This window comes from Centroberyx gerrardi, chromosome 10, assembly GCF_048128805.1.
Source record: "Centroberyx gerrardi isolate f3 chromosome 10, fCenGer3.hap1.cur.20231027, whole genome shotgun sequence".
NCBI classification, from domain to species: Eukaryota; Metazoa; Chordata; class Actinopteri; order Beryciformes; family Berycidae; genus Centroberyx; species Centroberyx gerrardi.
Genome location: NC_136006.1, coordinates 32,031,836 through 32,054,186, shown reverse-complemented (window position 1 = coordinate 32,054,186; position 22,351 = coordinate 32,031,836). Strand labels below are relative to the sequence as shown.

The following is a 22,351-nucleotide window of genomic DNA, read 5'->3' as shown; positions in this document are numbered from 1 at the left end:
TCCTCTAATAATAAAGCCAACAGTTCAAAAGTTGTGAATTAACCAAAAGAGGTAGTTGAACAACTAAAACTGCTCTTATAAGGAACTGACAATCCCCCACCTCTACCACAAAGCCTAGGCTGGTTGAAAAAGGAAAAATTTGGAGGGGAGGACTCAATTAGGGGAATAAAGTCACCTTCACTCAGCCAAGTTTCCGTTATTATAAAAAAGTCAAGGCTGTTAGACAAAATAAAATCCTAAAATAAAAGATTTGTTTGAGAGGGACCTTATGTTCAGCAGCCCAAAGGTGACATCTTGGGTCCTGTAGCGGTCAAGCCCAGGAGTTACACTAGTGCAAATCAAACAAGATGGCTTAATAGGGATTAAATTGCTACTGATACTGTATGCCATAGTATACACATTAAAACTACAAGCATTAAGAGCATGAGCATTAAAAGAGTTAAAAGCAGTATCATAGAAGAAATACAAAAATAAATGAATACATATATACATACAGAAATGAATATAGAAATGAATGAATTGTCAAATAAATAAATATGGAAACAAGACTAGGTTGACCTAGTGCAAGCCGGGCCATTGATGTCTCGCCTCCTCTTGGCTTTCGCACCCTAGTATAATACGTGTTCTGTACTGCCCTCTGCATTGTACTGACATACTATATAAGGGGCAATTTGTACAATTTTAAAGGCCCATTCACATCTACAACGATAACGACAACAAGATTTAAATGAAAAAGTAAATAGAATGTCTGTGTTCACACTACTACTATAACTATAAAAACATCCAAAACAACAACTACATAGTTTGTAGTTGTCTGTGTAGTTGTCGCTCTAGGTGTGAATGGGCCTTAATTAACAGTGCAAACAATGCAATATAACATAGACCACCTTGACTGTGTAGGTCTTGACGCCACTTCTCACGCAACTTTCAACAATGGGTAGTCAGTCAGTTAGCTATTTTCACTCTTCTAGGCCGGTCCTATGGGCCCGGCAAAAAATAAATACAGAAATTAATAATTAGGGAAATTAATAATTAGGGAAGTAAATGACTAGGGAAATAAATAAATACAGGAGAAAATATATTTATTCATTATTATTTATTTTGTTTATTCATTTCTTTCTTTCTATGTACATTTATTTTTAAATTTACTTGCAACATTTATTTATGTATTTATGTTTTTATCAAGATATTTATTCATTAAGGTCCAGGTTTCCTATTTTTTTTTTTTTTTTTTTTTTTGTCTATTTTTTTTTTTTTTTCCAACTTTTTGTTTAGTTGTTGGGTTAGAGGAGGTGTTCTATGGTCTCTCTCCATGTCCATGCATCACATGTTATCTGTGATCTCTGAACAACTACTGACCCAATTTTCACAAAGCCTAGCCTAGCCTACCAGCTCCAAACCTTTTTGGAGCTGGGAGCTACAGCTAATGCTGCCACGCTGATGCTGCCAGACTGCCCACACAGGTCGTGTGCAGTCGACAGTGTCGTATATATCAATAGATATATCAATAGAAAACAGAAGACTATTGAAACTTTTATGGTGTTAGTACATGATACTAAGCCCAAGGACACTCAGTGTAAGTTTGAGCCACCAAGGAGCAGGCGTTTAAGGTGTCGCTAAATGAAGTTCTCGTTAACGGTGAGTTGGATAAAGATCTTTATCCAACTCACACTAGATGGCTTTGCCATTACTAGCGTCCCCTTGTGGCTGCACACACACCGAGCCCCATTCTCTGCCGTTAATTCACATACATCCACGTTTTCCATTGCCCTATAAACTGTAATGTCAGGTAACGTAATTACCTGTGGTAGTGACGTTAGTGGAATTATTTAACCGATAACCGTGTCGTAATGCTTCATTGCATTGAATTGAATTGAATTGAACACACGAAATTCCCTAGGTGGCATTGTTGGGTTTGCTATTTTCTTTTGCTCTTACCTCCACCCCGCCACATGAAGGTAATGTAATACTGTGCAAATGCATCAAATACTAAACAAAACTGAAACACACACACAACAGAAACAATTATATCTGCTTAGTGTCACCAAATAGATGACATTATTTAAAGCACCTGTAGAGAGCTTACAGACAACTTTTAGGGTATCTCTCTCAATGGCTTGATCTCCTTCTATGGTGGCAACAATATCTTCCAAAGATCCTGTGCCAGAATGATAGTCCACTCTAACACTAGGAAGGCTCTGGCCGTGTTCGACTGATGGAGTCATGTGGAGGCGCAATATGTGTCTCAAAAAAGAATATAAATGTAAGCCGATCCACATGCGTAGTTCAATTTCCAAATGCAGATTCAACAATTTAAATATCCGTTTAGGCTCTGGAAATATTTTGGCCTTAAAATATGAAAATGTATATTTGTAACTTTGTTGGGTTGTAAATTTGTCAAAACCGAATTGTGTTTATTAAAACAAAACTTGTATTCACAAATATGTGTCTGAGCCAAGAAATGTTACAGTTTGGAAATTTTTAGTTTGTTTTATTTCGGTCATATTCAGTTCCAATAAATCAACATAATTCACTGTGTTTGAAACAAAGAAACAAATACACTGTTAACAGCAACAAAAAAATTTAATTAGAAAAAATAATCAAATGTAACATCTCAAACACAATACATTCATGACCGAAAAGGTATAGGCTGAAGCCAAAGCTTATTATGCCTACCCTTTTTTCATTGCTTACAGTTACCAGTTAAATTAACAAATGAATACAAATTATTAACCATTTACTGTACAAAAAGTACTCAATTAATAGCTTTGTAACTGTCAAATATATAATTTCTAAACATTCTTTTAAACTTACATAAAGTACTACACATTTTTAGTTAATCTTTTCCATTGTTCCATAATTTAACCCCTACAACTGACACACATCTATTTTTCACATTTGTCCTGACCTTTTTCCAGCATACAAATACCCCTGAATTCATACTTACTCTCCCTCGTTGAAAAAGTGTTTTGTTTTTGGCTCTATAAATTATTTGTATCGTTTTAAAGTGAACTATATCCATAAATTTTAAAGTATGTGAATGAATGAATAATCGGTTGATTGGGTCACAAGTGTTTCCCCATACCTCCACACAGTATGTCATGTATGGAACTATGAGTGAACAGTACAGAATGTATAATGATTTATGATTCAATATGTCCTTAGTTTTGTATAATATTGCAATAGATTTAGACATTTTTAATTTAACATGATTTATGTTTGATTCCCAACAGAGCTTATGATCCCCAATAATTTGTTTTCATACACTCTCTCAATTTCTACATCATTAATCATTATTTTTATATCAGGATTGATATTACGATTACCACAATGTATTTAGTTTTACTTAAATATAATGATAATTTATTAATATCAAACCATTTCTTTAGGATTTTCAATTCTCCTTCAACTGTATCCATAAGTTGTTTCAAATTTTGCCCAGAGTAAAATAAATTAGTATCATCAGCAAATATTACAAATTTTAATAAATCTGACACATTACAGATGTCATTTATGTACAGTATAAAGAATTTAGGTCCCAGTACAGAGCCTTGCGGAACCCCACAGGTGACCTTCCTACATTTTGACTCAATGTTATTTATCTGCACACATTGATATCTATTCTCGAGATAACTCCTCAGCCAGGAGTATGTTACCCCTCTAATTCTGTATCTTTCTAGCTTCTTCATTAGTAGACCGTGATCAATTGTGTCGAATGCTTCCCCCTCCCCTTTTGTTGGTCCTGTTAACAGTTGTTTTTTTAAGATTCAAGCATGTCTGGCAATGTCGGCGTTTTTCTTAGTAAGATGCTCGTTCAGGTATACTCCCGTCCCCTTCAACTTTCTGGCCTGTTGCAACAATTCAGTTTTGTATTTTCTATTCACAAACCGAACAATGATTGCTGGCTTCCTTTTGGTGTCCTTTCGAGGAAGAACGCGACAAGCAGCTATGCTGTTACTTTCAATGGTCATATCCTTACTGTTCAAGAATTGAATGACCTGTTGTTCCAACGAGTGCAATTCACCTGGCGGCGCATCCTCACCTTCTTTGTCACCAGCTGTAACCCTGGCGTAGGTCCGATGTGTTGTCTCAAGTCGACTTATAATTAAATCATCGATGCGTGAGTATTGCTCCAAATCATCGATTCTCCGCTCCTGGGGCCTCATTTATAAAACATTGCGTGCACACAAAACCGACCTGAAAACTGCGTGCGCCACTTTTCACGCAGAGTTTCGGATTTATAAAAACAAACTTGCCGTGAAAATGTGCGCACCGCCATGGAAACTTTGACCCATGCGTGCGCACATTTTGGAGACAGTGGGAAATGGCAACTGAGATGGCAAAGTAGTAAAATGTAGTAGTAAAATAAAGCAAAAAATGGCTTTTATACTTGTTAATTTCCAGGCTGACTCCACATCAACTTAGAAACCTCTCTAATAATAATAGTCCTTGTAGGAAGAACGTCTATAGGCTTCAACTAAATAGCGTCTTTGTTGCTTTAGTTTGAAAGCCGATCATTTGTCCAAAAAGCATCTATATGTCATTATAGGCTGACATGGTGTGAATTAGTCTAAGTACATCACAGTCTTTTAGCAGAGACCCAATTTGTCAATTAAATCCGACAAATTCATGGTGTTAGGCAATGTCTCAAGGTAATAAATAATGATACGTTATGGCATGCAGGGCGCATTGGAGACGCCGGTGCCAGAAAACGAGAATACAGAACTTGTCTATGCATTTTTTATTCAAATCAAATGAATGTGAAATGTTGAATGCGTGGTTTACGTTCACTCTTTCCAAAAACAAATGGCACATTTACGATACCTGGGTCAGTCGCAGCTCTCTCATCTTCCTCTCTAATGTTATGTCAATGTCACGCTGTTTTACTGGCACAATGCCACTAAATTAAATAGGGTTCCCCCCGTTATCGAGGTGAAACATTCAAGAGGAGAGTGCTCCGGTGTCTCCTCGCCCCGCCAGTGGCGCTGACACAACTATCGCTGTGCAGCAAAGCGCTTCTTTTTTCTTTTTAGTTTTATAAAGGGTCTCACTCTCGGAGCTGGCAGCATTAACTGCTGCTGTGACATGTTGCCACTCAACAAACTTTTTCTGGTTGGTGATGCCCAAACTGAAGGGAACACCGGGGAAATTTCTCTTTCCCATCTGCTCCGGCTTTGCCATTTTCTCACACAGAGAACGGAATGACATTTACATACACATCAGTATTCATTCAGGGCGTTTCATTGACCATCTATGGTTAATTGTGGGAGTTAAGGGGCGGACTATGAGGCTTGTGCACGTGCGCAACATTTCAAGTTGGATTGTGATTTATAAAGGGGAAATTGCGTGCAGGTGTGCGTACGCACAGTTTTATAAATCCAATTATTTTTGTACATACGTACTTTTCCTCTTTTGTGCGCACGTAACCTTGTAGTGTGGAATCCACGCACAGTTTTATAAATGAGGTCTCCGATCCTCTTGTCTTTCTCCGTAATTAAAGTTTTCAGGTGACGCACCTCTTCTACTAGGTCAAGTAGAGTGGTTTGCTGTTTAGCCACCTTACTTATCTCTTCCGACATGAAGTTTAGAGATTTTCTAATCTCCTCCATATCTTCGGCTGTAGGTTTTTGTCTAGGTGCCATTGTCATTACTAATTACAAAACTGCAATTTTATTTGAGTAAAGTTTTGGGTAAAAGTTAGTTGACATTGTCCTCCAAACTCTATGGAGCATCTGGAGCAGCCGTCACGCTTAGAAATGTCAAGTGAAGAAGTAACATATCCCAGTGCAAACTGTTAGAAATGTTTAGAACATTCCACAGTTACAGAAATCAAGCAAGTCAAGTAAAAGATCGATTGCTGGTGATGCTATGTTATCGACTAACCCAGAGGTGTAGCAGCTCAAGCTGTAACACTAACCAACTTTACCCAATATCATTTAGCCACTTACTAGCAACAGGTTGTTTGTGAGGATATTGCTTGACAGATATTTATTTATGTGCAGTAAAGCTATGGCAAGCTTGCTATGTTGCATCGACAAGAAATGTTAGCTAGCTAGCTTGTGTGGCTAACATTAGCTGCATCATAGGTTGCTTACCTGTCCAACAAATGTAAGGCCAGCTCCGCATCGGTCTTGAAGTTTTTCAGAGTCCTAAGCTACCTCCACCTTTGAAATGCCACAGCAATGTTCACTCAGGTGCCATTTTGGCTTTAGAATGAGGCTTTTAGGCTTTGTTGCAGAGGTGTCTTGCAAAGACGATTTTGGTCACTGTATATTCTACCATTGTTACGCAATTGGTGCACACTGTTTTTCTGTTTCTCGAGATACTTTGCCCTCGCAAAAATGAATAACTAGCCTCAGATTTAGAAGTGAGGATTCTTATTATAACCAAGAGAGCTGTCAATTTCAACAACACACTATTCATGTGTTTTCACAACATTGCTGTCCAGGTGACAGCACCACAACAGATGCACAATACATGATTGTTTCACTGTATGTTAACAAGTTATTGAACATTTCCTTTGAAAATAATCCTTGTCCAGAAGCTCACCACTCATGCATCAATCGCAGATCCCACCCATTTTGTGTTTTGTCTCCTTTTTCAGAGTTCCCTCAGCACTCGAAATATCATAATTCAGTGTTCCCCTCTCCTAGGGCACATCACTCCATTTCACAGCCAGATGTTATCTACGATAATTTTTAAAAGTGTGTTAAGTTAAGATGCTTTTCGGAAACACCTCGCAAACTAAAGAGGCTTTGTAAGATGGATGTTACGATCATCTTAGCCTTGGACAGGAGTGTTGAATGTCAAAAGTCGACCAGAGAGCAGGAATAAGCAAATGCTGTGTGCCATGAATTAACCTGTCATGTACCGATCTTCTTCCTCTTCTACTCTTAATAAGAAAAAAACAAAAAACTCTGATTCTACGAATGCTATTTATTCCTATTGAAGGCTTAGCTGATGAAGATTGTGATGTACAGTCGGTTTGACTACTGTTCTTACTGTAAGTCGCTTTGGACAAAAGCGTCTGCTAAATTACATAATGTAATTTAATGCCCTGTGTTGAGGCTGTACTTCTGTACCATTTCATTAGTTCATTTCAAATGTCCTGTTGTCTGTTAAGTCCTACTGCTGCACAGCTCAGAGCACCTTTGCTTCAATAGATAGTAAAAATAATTAACACAAAGAAGGATGGACATTTCATTAGTTCATGGCTAGTACTTTTCAGGCCAAACTAGTGCAGAATTTCCTTCACTGGTCACAATTCGAATGTGCGCTTGAGATGATATGGAGCTAATAGCCAAATGTCCCCACTGGGCTGGTGCCCAGAGTCCTTAGGTTCCCATCAGTGACTGACAAACAAACCACTGTCCAATGTTGTATGCTTCCCAGTCCCTCCACTTTCATTTCCATTATAAGAGAGAGGATGCAAAGGATTTGCAATGCCCAATTAATGCGGTCATATGTGTTTATAAGTTTGTTTGCAAATGTGTTCAGGTCTAGACAGGGGTTAAAGTTTGATTTGGCAGGTGGAGGAACCCTGTTTCCAGGGAGGGTAAAGATACATAATTGGTGGGGGGGTCAGAAAAAAATAGTAATTTAAAACAAATTTCCTGCATTTCTACACCACCTAACCTCTTGGTTTAAGTCAAGAAACAGCAACCCTGTATAATGTTAACCAAAAATGTAAAATTATGTTATAATTACTAAATTTCAGCATTGAGGTGCTTACATTCATGATTTTGCATAGGCATACTAACCTAAAAACCTATTATTGGGAATCGCGAGAAAGTTTCAGAGCGACAGACACAGAGCGTCCCCGTAACCATAGTAACTCACTCTCACTCCTGCCTGCGTGCGCACGGCGCGAGAGGAGAGGGAGAGACGCAGAAGAGCCGCTGACTGAGATTACTCTGAGCACCATGAATGGGAATAAATTACAATATAATAGATTTGTGTATATTTCTTGCTATTCAGATGGTCTGAATAACTCGCTGCTGCACGGTGCTGCTCTGTCTCGTCTGTCCGTGCGCTGTCAGTGTCTCTTTTCGCGCCGCGACGTTATCAGTTATGAATTTGTTTTTCACTGCGTGAGAAAATGGACTTGTGGTGTGAGAGCGTGTGAAAAATGTAAATTGTGTGAGTCTCACGGTCAATGCGTGAGAGTTGGCAGCCCTGTGAACTCGCTTGACATTATTATGTATGAAACTGCCAATCAGATTTATTTACTTATTAATCGAAGGTGCCGGAACGCCGTTCCGGATCGTTCTGGCCCACTTTAGCCCCTGGGTCTAGAATACTCTAGAAAGGCATTTAATTTCCCAGTATATATCACCTTTCAATTCTATACAGCAAATTGGTCCTGTTGTCAATGTGATTAAACACTAAAAACCAATAATAGCACTTTACTGAAAACAACCCAGAATAGTCATGCCAAGTCGTATTTATTTGAAGTCCAATATCACAAAGCACGCCTCAAAGGGCTTAACATGCTTTTTAGAATAAAAGTAATCACATTTTGTAAAGACCTACAAATTTAGGCTCCAAATTTAAATCTGTGAATATAGCAATGTTACGCTAGACGATTAGGGCCACGTGAAAAATGTGAGTTCTGAGTTTAATCTCAGAATTCAAAGTTTAAAGCCAGAATTCTGACTTTAATCTCAGAATTGATTAATCTCACAACTCAAATAAATTTGTGGCCTTAATCCTCTTCTGTGCAATGTAATCTAAAAAACAAACAAAAGGGGCACCCCGGTGGCTCAACCAGTAGAGTGTGTACCGTTAAGTCCTAATCGCAGCGGCACAGGTTCAAATCTGGCCCGTGCCCTTGGCTGCATGCCATCCCCTCTGCCCTGTTTCTCCTGTCTCTTTCTACTGTAACCGTCAAGTAAAATGCCAAAAAAACAACAACTTACCATTTCTACCCATCAGCAGGAGCAGAAGGAACAGCAAACATCTATCCATTTCCTGGTGACAAAAACCAATGAGAGCCACAAACACTCAATAAAATCCATGGTAGTGGACCAGAATTTAAGATTTCCCACATAGCTTCACATTATTAAGGTATAAAGGGGACTGAAAAGACTTTCGTTTTCACATTTTTGAGAAATGGTTGGTTTGCCTACTGACTGCTAATATTAATGCATAACTTGTGACTGCCAACCAAAATTTTGATCACCACTATTAGAATTTACACTGGACATGCACAAAGAATTAGCACTGCCATCATTCCTATGGCACTCATAAGGCTGCAGCCGGAAGGTCTTTTTCCCTTAATTTATGTAACTGCTGAAGTTATCGAAGTAAGTGAAGCCATTCAATCATCATACACAAGATGTTGTGCTTATAGCCTACATGATTGATATTTCAATTTGATAGCAGGGATGCTCCTGAATCCGAATAGCCTACCATATTCGGTGAAGCACAAATAATAATTTACTAATAATAAAAAATATCTGTTCCTTGACGATTTTCTCAATGAACTCAGAAGAGAAAAGTTTAGGTTTGTGTTCCATAGTCTGCCTGTCACACACACGGAGCCATAATAGAGAGAGAGAGTACGTGAGAGAGTTGCTTGTTCGTACACATTTTGTTTGCTCCGGGAATAATCAAATTATTTTGACTACTAATTTAGCATTGGCCAATTATTCTGTTTTTCTTGTCCTAGTGGGTCTGCTTTCCTGCTCTGCTGATAGACTTTGTGAGGGGAGTTGGTTACAATCCGAGTCAGTTCAAGTTAGAGACATTTAAGTAGTGGCACAGTAGCCAAAGATATAGGCTATTCCCCAAGGAAACTTTTGATTTCCCTTCTTAAAAATCAGTTGATACAAAAACATACTATGAACACAAAAAAACTGCATGTTATTTCATTTGCACGTTTCATCTCTAAGATTTTTTTCCCAGTCCCAGTCTGTTCAGTGTAACCCAGTAAGGGGTCGAGATGGGGGGTGGTTGGGCAGGTTGTGCAATTCAGTATCTCCCAGTTAGCAGTGGGGGGATTTGTGGAGGGCTTCGTCCAGTTTCATAGAGTAGTTCAAAGTGAGAATGAGGAAATATATTTTGATTCATCAAGACATTTTTTCAGTTTATATACTGTTTAGTGTCTCCCAGTGTACATGCAGTTCATACCAGCAGACAGTAAGTTCAGGTTGGAGATTTTTTTCCTGTTTATAATTAATTATGGCTATGGTTGTTTATGGATGTCTTTATCAAAGCCTATGTTTATGGTTACATAACATCTAGGTTGTTGTTTGTTAAATACAGCTTTAAAAAACAACAACTTTGTTTTCATGCTTCATTATTATTGATGAAGTCATTGAAAAAACACACAGTTAATGCTTTAGTATTTCAACAATAGCAATTGGAATGACTACAAGGGAAAAAAAGAAAAAGAATTTGGGGGATTTTTAACATTTCAGTCGGAACCACACCCACTTTTGGATTTATCAGAATACAAATACAAATAGTTTGGTTGAACAAATACAGATACTAATAAAAATTGTAGCAACTCCGCACAATCTTATTTGATACTACCTATACCTCTTAAATTATGGAACACCAATACTCTCCTTTTTCACTTGATAACTTGCATTATCTTAACACAACATTTTGAATGTTATTTTCTGCTGTCAAATAACACATTTAACTAATGCATAGATAGAGAGTGAGATCATTACTCAGATATACAGTATATCAACATTTCTATTGATCATTGATCAATAGATAGACAGACAGAGCAACCAACCCGCTGACCATGGTGACCATACTGTGACAGATGCATTGAAATACAAAAAGTCTTGAATGGAACTTGACAATACTAAATAAAGTGTCTGATGAGGTTTATGAGTTGTAAACTTTAAGAAATGAATGCATATTAACAATCTTTGACTACTTTTGGCAAAGCAAAAACCCTGCACTCAAGAGTGAATTAGGTGCATATGCAGAATGAATAAAGAAAGGCTTCGCACACTGAAATATCACTCACTCACTATTGTGTTTGAAGAATATTTAATTGATCAGTATGCTGTCCATGGTATATATATCTAAGGTTTCCAAATATTTTTGGCATCATGAAATAGGGGGACCACATAAAAGGACTGTAGTTCTGATATGGCTGAAAAAGCCATGAAATGAAACCTGCAGTCAAACCTTACAGTCAGCGTGTCTAGTAATAAGCGTATGGACACAATGTTTTGCTGTCCATAGAAATTGCAGCAAATACATAATTGTGTCAAGCCTGTGTTTCACACTTTAATAACGGTGACCATAAATGGTTACAAAATTGTGATGACACTGGGATACTTAATTTAAGTTCAGGTAGTCTCCCTTGAGTACAATACACAATACTAGCCTAAGTGACAAGTCTGCATTTCAACATTACACTTTAACATGGACCAGCCTCATAAGTACATTTGATACATACATAAATACACTATATTCTTTCCAACTCCTTACAGAACCAACAAAGCAATCTGGAGACTAAAGCCATCCACAAGTGAGATTAATGTTCATGTAGGCAGTGATGGTGACTAAGCTATTTCCTAGTTTCACATAGAAATATTACTGTTTGAAGTATACACTGATTACTGATAAAACATACACTAAGTTTAAGATGCTATTTTTTTTGTATTGAGACTAATTTCACAATAAATGACTGGATATTAATGATTCATACATTTTCTTCCAATAAAGAGACCATATACATTTGGGCCTACCTAGGACATGGTGCTGCTCTGCTATTAACATCCATTGAGCTGCGTTCATGTCATATCAGTGGAGGCAGAAGAATATGATGACATCTCATTGGATTGGATCTACAACTTGGAAGCATTCATGTGTTTAACTTCGCCCACATCCAAAATATTTTTTTATCTCTTAATTTAAAATCCATCATAAACAAACAGCAGCATATATTGCCACTTTTCATAAATAGAGTTGGTTGTATAAGTGTGAATATAAATTATAATCTTTTATTTTTATTCCCATAGACTGCCGACATTACCAAGTGGGAGATATCGGAGCCTACAAAAAAATTCCACTTCCTACTTTTCTTCAGGCCAACATTAATGTTTTTTCCCCAGTTGGCAGCTCATATTTATGGTAAATATGAAGTGACGTGAACACAGCATGAGGAACTAATCATTTGGTAGAGATATGACTTGCTCTTGTCCTTAAAAAGGCATAGTCAGCAACTGTAAGTGTAGCCTGAAGGGGTGGAAATCTATTCTAGAAAATAACAAAAACACACATCCCAATCCTCAACAACAGGTCCTGAAAATCCAAAACACAAACATGCCAGCACAATACTCAAGGTGTGTAAATGTATTAATAGAAATTGATTCATAGGTAACATTTGGACTTTGTCTGATGAAAAGCAGTATGCTCGAACGTCGTATGTATCGGTGTCACAACGTCTTGGGAGCATATAATAGAACGGGGACTCTTTTGTTCTGATCTACCAAAAAAAAAGTTTGTATTTTTGAAACCAAATTAAAAGTAGCAGCCAGTTATCTAATTCTTGGCCCTAATCGTGGCACTTTTTCTTGACACCAGGTTAATCAGTAGTTACTTCAGTCAACTTCCTCTGAGAAGACAAAAGACTCAAGTTCCTCTTCTTCCTCTTCTAAAATATGAAACCACAGACTGTTGACATTAGTAGGCTGTGGCTATGTGAAAATGTTTTACCTTTTTTCCATTAATATCATAGCAGTCTAAACTTTGTGTGATTTGATACGATACAGAATATATAAATAAATATATAAATAAAATAGGGCCTTCCAATTTTGGTGGTGATGTTCGATGACGCTATTTTTTTTTTTTTAATTCTTTACTCACACATCAGGAAAAATTATAAATACTAGTGACATTACCACTTTTTTAATAAAAAAGTGAAGATGATTAGAATAGTTAAAAATCTGCTTCTTCATCATTACACAAAGAGTAGTACTTACAAGAACCAGGATGCTGCAGCTCCCCACCTTCTCTGTGGGTGACAGTTGCTTGAAACTCTATATCTGGATGTAGAGGCACCACCCACATGGCAGGAAGTGTGAGGCAACCAAAGTCTGTGTGCAACAGGAATAGAAAGGGTGGAGTCTGAAAAGAGGTTTTAGATCATACTTGGTTTATTGTGTACGAATATATATATCAAATTAAATTTTCTTCTTGAGGAAGACCTGTTAAACCTGATTACTCAGAGACTGACTGACAAGGAGCCCTATTGGGAGTGAAATCCCTTACGTGATACTGAATTTATATGTTAAATTAGTGGTACTACAAACCAGATACGTTGCTTTTCCTCATTTCCTCATCCGCGGATGGGCTATATTTTGAAACTAATGAAACTGAGTGAGGATTGAAATGTAGGATCTTTCCTGCATATAGAGTGTGTGTTGGCCCCAATCCGAAACTGTCTGTGTCCCATCTCTGCCAGAGCCAGATGTACCAGGCATTTTAGTTGAATGTCAACCTAAAGCAATAATATCTAACTTTAAGCCTGTAACAACTGTTCATTAGCCATTTTGTTTCCGATTATTTTACCAAGGTCAAGACATTGTTAAAGCTACAATCTGCAACTTGTCTCCTCAGTTGGTCAAGTTCCAGCATCTAGCCTGAGGCTGAGGTAACCAGCATCTGTAAAGCCAGTTATTATTCCATTTAACTTAACCAATAGATATTGTATAAATGAATCTTATAGAGGAAATGGGGGTGGGGATCCCTTTCAGTCAATTCACTTGGTGCAGTGAAACAGATATGTGGCTTTTAAGACCCTGTGCTGAAAAATCATGCATGTAGAGCCTGGCGCTTACATATGTCTCAGACAAACTACTCAATGTTTGTGAACATAAATAACCCTCCCAAAGCCAGAAACCAGAGAAGTTAGATTGAAACTTGTGTTAAGTATAAAGTCTGGGGCTGTTCAAAAGGGAATTAAATGTAAAGGTGACTGGAAGAGCTCTAGCAGTTGGCATACAGAAATGTGTCCTGCCCCTTTAGGAAGCCATGGTAATTTGTGCATTAGAGAACATCAGCTGAGGGAAATTGAGAGCAAGCTAGAGGATTGGGAAGTGAGAGTGGGAGGTTTAGATGTCTCAGATTCAATCAACAAAACACTTCTGTGCATCTAAAGTTCTGGGGCATGTAAGCACAATTTTGTGCATAAACCATGGAAACCCACTTTCTAAGTATAGAATGTTGTAACAGTCAGAAATATGCCTGCTATGCTTTTGGAACATTGTTTTGGTTGCAGTAACAGATTACGTCACTGGGTGGCGCTCCTTGTTTTTACTGAGGCTGAGTTACAGCAACAGGTTGAGTACTACTCCCAGTCTATCTCTCGACAAATAGCTTGTCTCTTCAGTAACGACTTGGTACGTGTTAAACTATATTAATCTACACATGTATGTTGAGAGAATATAGTGCTGTAGAGACCAGGAATTGTATGGTTGACAAGTACAGGTGAATAAAGTGGTACATGTGACAATCCCAATACTGACATCGTCTGGCTCTGTCAAGCTATCCAGGAGTATTTCCCTAAAGCTAATGTAAACTAAGACATGACCAAGCGCGTTACAATGTGATTTATCAGTTTGTACTTATATGTGAGAACGCAAGTAAATTACGCACAAACTCATGGTAGAAAAATATGATTGTGGGTTAAATAGGCATTGCCTATGATCCACAAAAGAACAGACATTAGGACATACTTGAAATGACAATTCAAAGGAGAAATTAATTGTTAACTAAGCACATAGCATTAATGCCAGTGCTAAATATAGTGCATAAAGTCCCACTAAAGTGTCTGCCTTGTAAGCATATTTGATTGAATGATTGCCAATTAAGCTATGTTAAATACATACAGATGGTATACCTCTGGCACTGTTCTGATCTCTGGTGACAATGCATTAACAGCTTTGGTCATCTGCCCCCAGGCTACAGCTTTTTTTTCTTGGATAAACCACTTAATTTATAGAATTTTTACCTTTAAAGTCATTAAAGGTGACTGCCATCAGTGTAAATTAGCTTCACTGTTTGTATGTCTCAAACACAGGTCAAGCACAGAGAGCACAGTGTAATAACCCAATCCACAATCGTCAGTCCACATTCCACAGTCCAACAACAGTATCCAATTTGTCAGTCACTTCTTACCATACCACAGAGACTCAGTTTGCTCAGCCACTTGCAACCACCTTCCTGTCCACTGAGTGAGTGCACTGGCAGGGCTTAAGTAGGGAGCTCCGTGACTGATGATGGGTTCTCTCCACCTCTGCCACACGAAGGGAAAGTACTGGCCCTCCCATACTCTGCCTGTTGTCCTCTGTGTGGGAATGGCCGCTGTCCCTGGGGCTGAAACACAGTGGAGCTATCTCTCTGGCCTGGGGCTCCACATCCCCTCCAGCTCCATGCTTGTACAGGGAGCTGCAGCCCATAGACACTTGTCTCTTTGGGAGAGGGCCTGTGGTCCTTCCTAGTATGTGCATCATCCACTTTATTACCAAGCATTGTTTTTCCACTATGGCATGATTCTTTTCATACTTTAGAAGCTTAGGACTGATGTACATTATTTACCTTATGTTTCTTGGGAACCAGGGGCTGTATACATAAACATTCTATACTATATACAATACTCTCAGAGAGCTCTTAACTTAGCCTAAAACTTCATAGGAAGGACTTCTAGCTTAGGAGTGATTGGGTGCAACTCAATCATAGGAGTGAACTCTGAGCAAGGAATGTACAAGAATTTGTATCTTAGTGAGGAGGTGTGGTTGACCCAGTTGCTAGGTATGATGTTCTCTTTTAGACGCTGTCATTGGTCGATTAGGACAAATCACAGCACGCATCTTTTAGTCATTCACACTATAATAAATGATTCTGTGGTCATGTACATTTGTGTCCTTGATTTTGTAGCAATAATTTGTGTAAATATCATCTAAAAATGTTTGGAATAACATCATCTTATTCTTGTTGTTTAAAACATAAGCATTCCATTTATGTAATTCCAAATAGAGAGAATATTGAGTGAATTCATCCTAATGTAAATAAGCAGTTTTCAATTGACAAGCATTTCCTGTCTAAGCGTGCATTTTTGGGTGTAGCAGTCTATCATCTAGATCTAGCCACACAAGACATTTGCACTTGCAGCAGACAAGCTGGTACGGCAAAAGGACCTATTCTTCACATCATCTCAAATCGTAAAAGCTTGACTACGGTAAGGAAACCTACTCTATTTAAATATTTTTCAATATTAATCTGGATTGAGGGAGCAAACATTCAGAGTCAGAGTTAACAAGTTAATATTAACATTATCAGTCCACTCAGTGGATACTGACTAGCAGCTAGGCTATACAGCGTGCTAATCTCGGAAACTCAGCTGTATTCCGAGTTAACGTTAACTGTTCGTTCTTCTTTTCGGGAATTCAGTCGGCCGTCTTCTTGGCATGGAAAAAAAATATCCCTCACGTGTGTGCAGTGGGAGGCGAACAGACGGGTCCGGTGAGAGCGCGAGTGAGCGAGAGAGAGAGAGACAGAGACCGAGCAACAGAGAGAGAGAGAGAGCGAGGGGGAGCAACAGAGAGAGCAAGCGAGAGAGAGAGAGTGCGTGGAGCAATTAGGGGCTGAGCGAATCAAAGCGCTACACGCAGTTCTACGATTAAATAGTGAAAAAAAAATAAAATTTGTGGCGGTCAGTACTGATATTGTGGCGGCCCGCCACAAACATTTCTATGTGTGGGAAACCCTGGAGGGGTAACTTAGAGCGAGGGGAGATTGTTCACTAGTTAATCGATCGCGGATGGCGTCGTTCTCTCGGACGGATAAAAAAATAAAAATAAAAAATGCTAAAATGGGTCGCCAAATTCTGGCGACCCAAACTTTGGCGGCCATTAATATACCTGGGCGGCCCGCCCAAGTAAAGTCTATGTGTGGGAAACGCTGAGCTGTAATGAGCAATGTTTGTTGTTTGTTGACACAGTGGAAGTATTAAATGGAATGCAGTAATTGCGACTTTTCACAATTACATAATGACACTCCTTAACAGCCCTAAACTCTCATGAATAACCTCTCCAATCAAGGTGTGCTGCAGATTTCCTCTTAATCTGGCTTTATTATACCCTTTTTACACCAAAATTAGCGTGTATATGCAGGTTTTTTAAACGCGGGTAAACCCGCTAAAAATAGGCGATTGATTCCTTTCACATTGCCAGTAGACGAGTTTGTCTTTCTGTTTTTTTTCTGGTGTGTCACGTTCGACGTCACGTTCAATGTCATGAACGCGCCGGAAAACAGGGTTAGTAAACAGTAGAAAGCAGCATGGAGGCCAGTGACAATGTGACGGTGGTTACTGTTTTATATCTTTTACTTAACTCTCTCTTTCAAACTCAACGCCGAATGAATGATTTTCGAGCGCTGCTTGAACGGAGACGGATGGAATTTGTGGCTGAGATGGCAAAGAGTCGCAGAAGTTACCAACGGAGGCGACAAGCCTTCATTGCCTCCATGATATCTCTTGTAGATGGTGGGGCCCCGACCCGTCGTCATATGTGGGTCCGAGATCGAGCACACAGTTTTTGGTCAACTATAGAACGTTCTGACGACGATCAATGGAAAGCCCACTTTCGAATGTCACGGGAAACATTTGACTATTTGGTCGAACAGCTTGCCCCAGCTATAACACGGCAAACGACAAATTTCCGGAGTCCTATAGAACAACGCCGGAGACTCACCATAGTTCTGTGGTGGTTCGCAACCCCGGGAGAATACTGCACGATTTCTTGTTTGTTTGGAGTTGGAATAGCAACTGTGTGCATGCTGGTGCGTCAAGTTACAAATGCATTGGTGAAGACGTTATATCAGCGTTTCATTGCCCTTCCGACTGGACAGCGCCTTGACGATACCATTACAGGATCTCAAGAGCGTGGTTACCCTCAGTGCGCTGGTGCCATAGATGGGACACACATTCCAATTATTGCTCCCAGGGACAACCCTGCAGACTACTACAACAGGAAGGGATGGCATTCGATTATCCTACAGGCTGTGGTGGACCACAATTTCTGGTAAGCATGACTCAGCTCACTCTCAGCGGGCCTGCACGGCGCCTAGCAGTAGGGTTGGGCGATAGGACGAATATATCGGCTATCGGCGATTGGCTGAGTTCATCGCCGGTTGATTTTTTTGGGCGATTTTTGTCATTTTATTTTGCTAATTTAATGGTAAATAATTAAACTGTAAAGCGCAATTCAAAGCATGCGCGAATAGGAACTGGCAGTTGAAGATGGGCGCCGTTATCCCGTATTTAAACAACATCACGTCTCCACCCTCTCTATGACAGTTGCCTTTTCACTCCGCCTTCCAGAGTGGCGTTTAGTACAACCATAAACATAAACACACTTGATTTCCGACGTGATCCGAAGAACCAGTTATATAACATAAATATATGCGTGTGTGACCTCACCGTCACACACACGCCAGTGGCGACTGGAGCAGAAAGTATAGTTAGCAGTATAGCTGTGAATGTAGCAGTGCAATGTGTGTGTCGCTGCCCGATCTCACAGCGACAGTCAACTTCTAGCCCGTGATGCTAATTTTTGCTATGTTCAACTCAGATCGGGCAGCGACAAACCCATTTCAGATCCAGTTTTTAAGTCGCTAACACTTTATCATAATCAAATGGGATTTGGCACTAATTAGCGTTGCAGCTAGCGGACTTTTAGATCGCTAACGTTTTTAGTATAAGTCAATGGAGTTGAACATAGCGAAAATTAGCATCACGGCTAGCGGACATTTTCTCTAACAAACGTTACATACTAGAAGTTGACTGTCGCTGTGAGATGTGCGCGATTGACATCTACGGATGACTCAGATCGGGCAGCGACAGTGTGTAGCGTCACGGTATCCAATTCCGGACGGCATCCCAGATAGCAAGAGTCTTTGGGCCGCATCCACTTGAAAGCCTTCTGATCCGGCTGTAGCGCATACACGGTTTAAGCTGACGTGCCAGATCCGAACCAAAATGTGGTGTCAGGTTAAAAACGGCCCTTCGTTCTGTTGCCGTCCTACAGGTTTGGGCCAATCCTCTATTACAGATCTCAGCCGAAAGCGCCCAAAATTTGAATCTAGCTTTAAAACGGGTTTGGGCCAAACATACATCTCGGACCTTATCCGCAAGCGCCAAACCTGAAAGTGGACTGGTATAATTACATGAAAAAAGTGGGGGTCAGGATATTTGTTAAACATTAAAATAACATTTGTATTTCAACTTTTAGCATTTTTACAGCATAAGGACACTCAAATTCACTGTAATATCAAGGTACAATAAATAAAAACAGATTTCTGTTATACTTATGAACACCTGCTCGCACCCAAATGTTGGTCACGCCCAAGATTGACATTGCAACTGCAAGACAGCTTTCCTCCTCTTTCCCGTTTGCCCGCCCAGCTCGCAAGGCGAAAGCTCCGTCAGTGAAGTGGTAAGTTCTAGCTTTCCTATTTAGCTTTTAGTTAGCGACTTAATAGTTAATTATTACAAGTGTCACTGTCTGTTGTAAGAATAATTAGCTATAGCCTTACAAGTCCTCTAACCATGTAACAGTTAGGAGCAATTTGTGTAGGAGCTAGCATTTGTTAGCCAAAAAAAAAATGCCGCCGGTTATCGATTAAATTGGCATCAAAAAACAGGGTGAAACAAGCTTGACACGATTTATTAACTCTCCCACTAGCAGACTGGGGTTTGCCAACGACAATTTATAATAAGAGTTGGGTAGCGACTTCAAATGGCTGTTATATGAACCTATACGGTTTGGCTAATTAATTCATACAAGCAACAACAACAGTAGGTTACACTTCGTTTTATGCATTTAATAAAGTCCTTGAACAACAGAAGCCATCATTTGGTCTGCCACAGGTAGCTAACGTAACGCGTTACTGTAAAGCGTTTTTTTAATATTGCATTTTCCGGTCCTGCATTGGACACAGCGTACCCGTCCTGCCTTTTGGGGCTTCACGGCTACCGTAGAAGCTAAAAGTTTTCAAAACCGCAGTACTTTTTACGTGTAGTACACGCGATTACTGTAACAAAGAGACTTGCTTCACTAATTTAACTAACAACGATGTTCATGAAAATAAAGGTCACCCAGTGGCTGCTTTCGTTTTAAAACTACGAGACGACTCAACGGAGAACAGTTAAGAGATGTGCAGTCTTTGCGCCAGCAAAGCTAGAGTCCGTGCCAAACTACAGTGCATGTATGTACAAAACGATCCATGCTAATGAACGAAATAAATCAAAAATGTCTTTTCTTTGCCTATATGTGGTAATCGTTTCATTAATTCAGGTTAATCTATGATTTACATCCACTTAAAGTGACCTTTTTGCAGCACAGACAGAAGGAGAAATCTGCTGTTGTGGCAGACTTTTTTTCTATCCTGCTGTTGAGTCTTAACTTAGCTGGATTAATTCAATGTATGATTCCTTCTGATTCTTAATAAAGTTTGCTATAGTGAAACACAGTAACAGTGCATGCTTTTCATGGACTTTCAACATGCAATTAAATAGGGAGCCATCCAGATGATACTATAGCTGGCTGTCTTGCTAGCCTGCTCTGTGATAAGTAACCTATAAATCAATGGATCAACGGATTTAGGTGGTTTACCCCAGTCTGCTAGTTAGTTTATTAGTATAGTTGTAAGTCATTTCGGACACATTTAAATCTATATCCTTTAAGAAGCAAGAATGTTGGTGCCACACATCATTTTAAACTATAGGCATTGTTGTTCTCATAGATGCAGTTCATAGTAGGCCTACATTTATTTCAATGTGCTGTCTACTGATCCTGTCCTGGAACTTTTAGTTCTGATGAGTGTGAGGCATGTGAAAGGCAGTAAAGTTAGAGACTTGACTGTCAGTTTGGAATATGTTTGCAAAATTGTCTATGCCAGATAGTTTATATAATAAATAAATAATTATTAAATAAATATATTGGGTTGTATGCTACTTCATGTAATTTAATAAATATTGAATAAATAAATACATTAGTTTGTATACTGTTTAATGTAATTTTATGTAATTTATTGTATATTGTGTTCATTTATATAAATAAATTACTAAAATAGTCATACATATTACTGAATGTTAATAGTAATAATTAATAATAAAAAAAAGTCCCAAGCATGTTCTATTTTAAGATTCAACAATGTTTCATAGCTCACAAATCATCTCATAAATTCCAACATTTGTCTTTCAGATTCTGCATATGATGACAGCCTGTCCTCCTAAGGTACATCCTCTAACATCAACATGAACAGACGCAATAATGTACCTGTGTCTAATTCTAAGAAGGAGAGCTAGGGTAGATTTAGCCAAAAGACTTCAGGATATTGAGCATGAGATGTGTGAAGTTCAACTCCCATTTAAAGAGACTGTACAACTCCCATCTTACATGACTGGTGAACCAGTTATAGTGGACTCTACAACAGTGGATGGAGACACAGCCCATGTCCCGTTTGATCATTTTTGTTATGACGACCATGAGGTTACTGACTCCGATGGCAGTCAGGGAGAGATGTCTGACTGAGGGTGAAAGTCTAACCCATCGCCTTTCTAATTGGGCCTCTCTCAGAAGTGTGTCGCGCTACCCTACAAGGAGAAGTTTGTGGTCATCCCCCTGTTTCATACCCAGGATTAGGCAGACCACTCAATAGAGTAAAATTGTTGTTGTTTTGTTTGTGTTTTTTTTTTTTTAATCTTCAGAGGTTCTATGGTGTCTTGTTTACGGAGGAGAACACTGTAAATGTAGTTCCAAGCGGTTGGTTTAAGGACGGAAGGTCCTGTTGGCCGTATTATTCCTCAGATGAGAGAATAAACAAGGCTATAAAATACTGTGAGGAGCCAGGTCCTGGGTGGAAAACGTTTGGTGTCCGCATCATATTCGAGAAAGGTAATTGAATTGAGTTTTTCAGTTTATTTTCACTTCCAAACTAAATTTTCATTTTGATATTTTATTTAGTGAATAGTCTTAAAGAGTCTCAAATAGTTAGCCACTTTACTATGTTTACCACTTCGCAATGCTTCACTAATTATTCCCAACATGTGTTGTGTGTTTCATCAAAACAATGACTATTCTGAGGCAAGACGAAAGATGAAAGAGTACCTCAACAGTGATACTGCTGGCTTGCAGTCAGAGGAGGAAGGCCCACAGAAAAATAGAAAGAGAAAGAAAAAGTATGTACACTGCGATTGGCAGTTTAGTGAAAATAGGAAAAAATACTTCTTTTTTTTTGTTGCTGATGCGTTGTTGCTTCTATCTGAACTAGATATCTAAGTGACAGTGAGCCAGATATGTCCAGTGATGACAACAGT

The 22,351-nt window shown here is 39.0% G+C and overlaps 1 protein-coding gene across 1 annotated transcript in view; it reads right to left on the bottom strand.

Moving 5' to 3' along the window:
- The window catches only part of itgb2 (integrin, beta 2), a 40,081-nt gene extending 27,084 nt beyond the window's left edge, over positions 1-12,997 (bottom strand). The window contains exons 1-2 of the mRNA XM_071916001.1: positions 12,957-12,997; positions 8,919-8,970 (exon numbers count right to left, since the gene is read on the bottom strand). Coding sequence (XP_071772102.1) covers positions 8,919-8,967 — 49 coding nt within the window. The 5' untranslated portion in view covers positions 8,968-8,970; positions 12,957-12,997. The remainder of the gene's footprint in view (positions 1-8,918; positions 8,971-12,956) is intronic.
- Between the last annotated feature and the right edge of the window lie 9,354 nt (positions 12,998-22,351).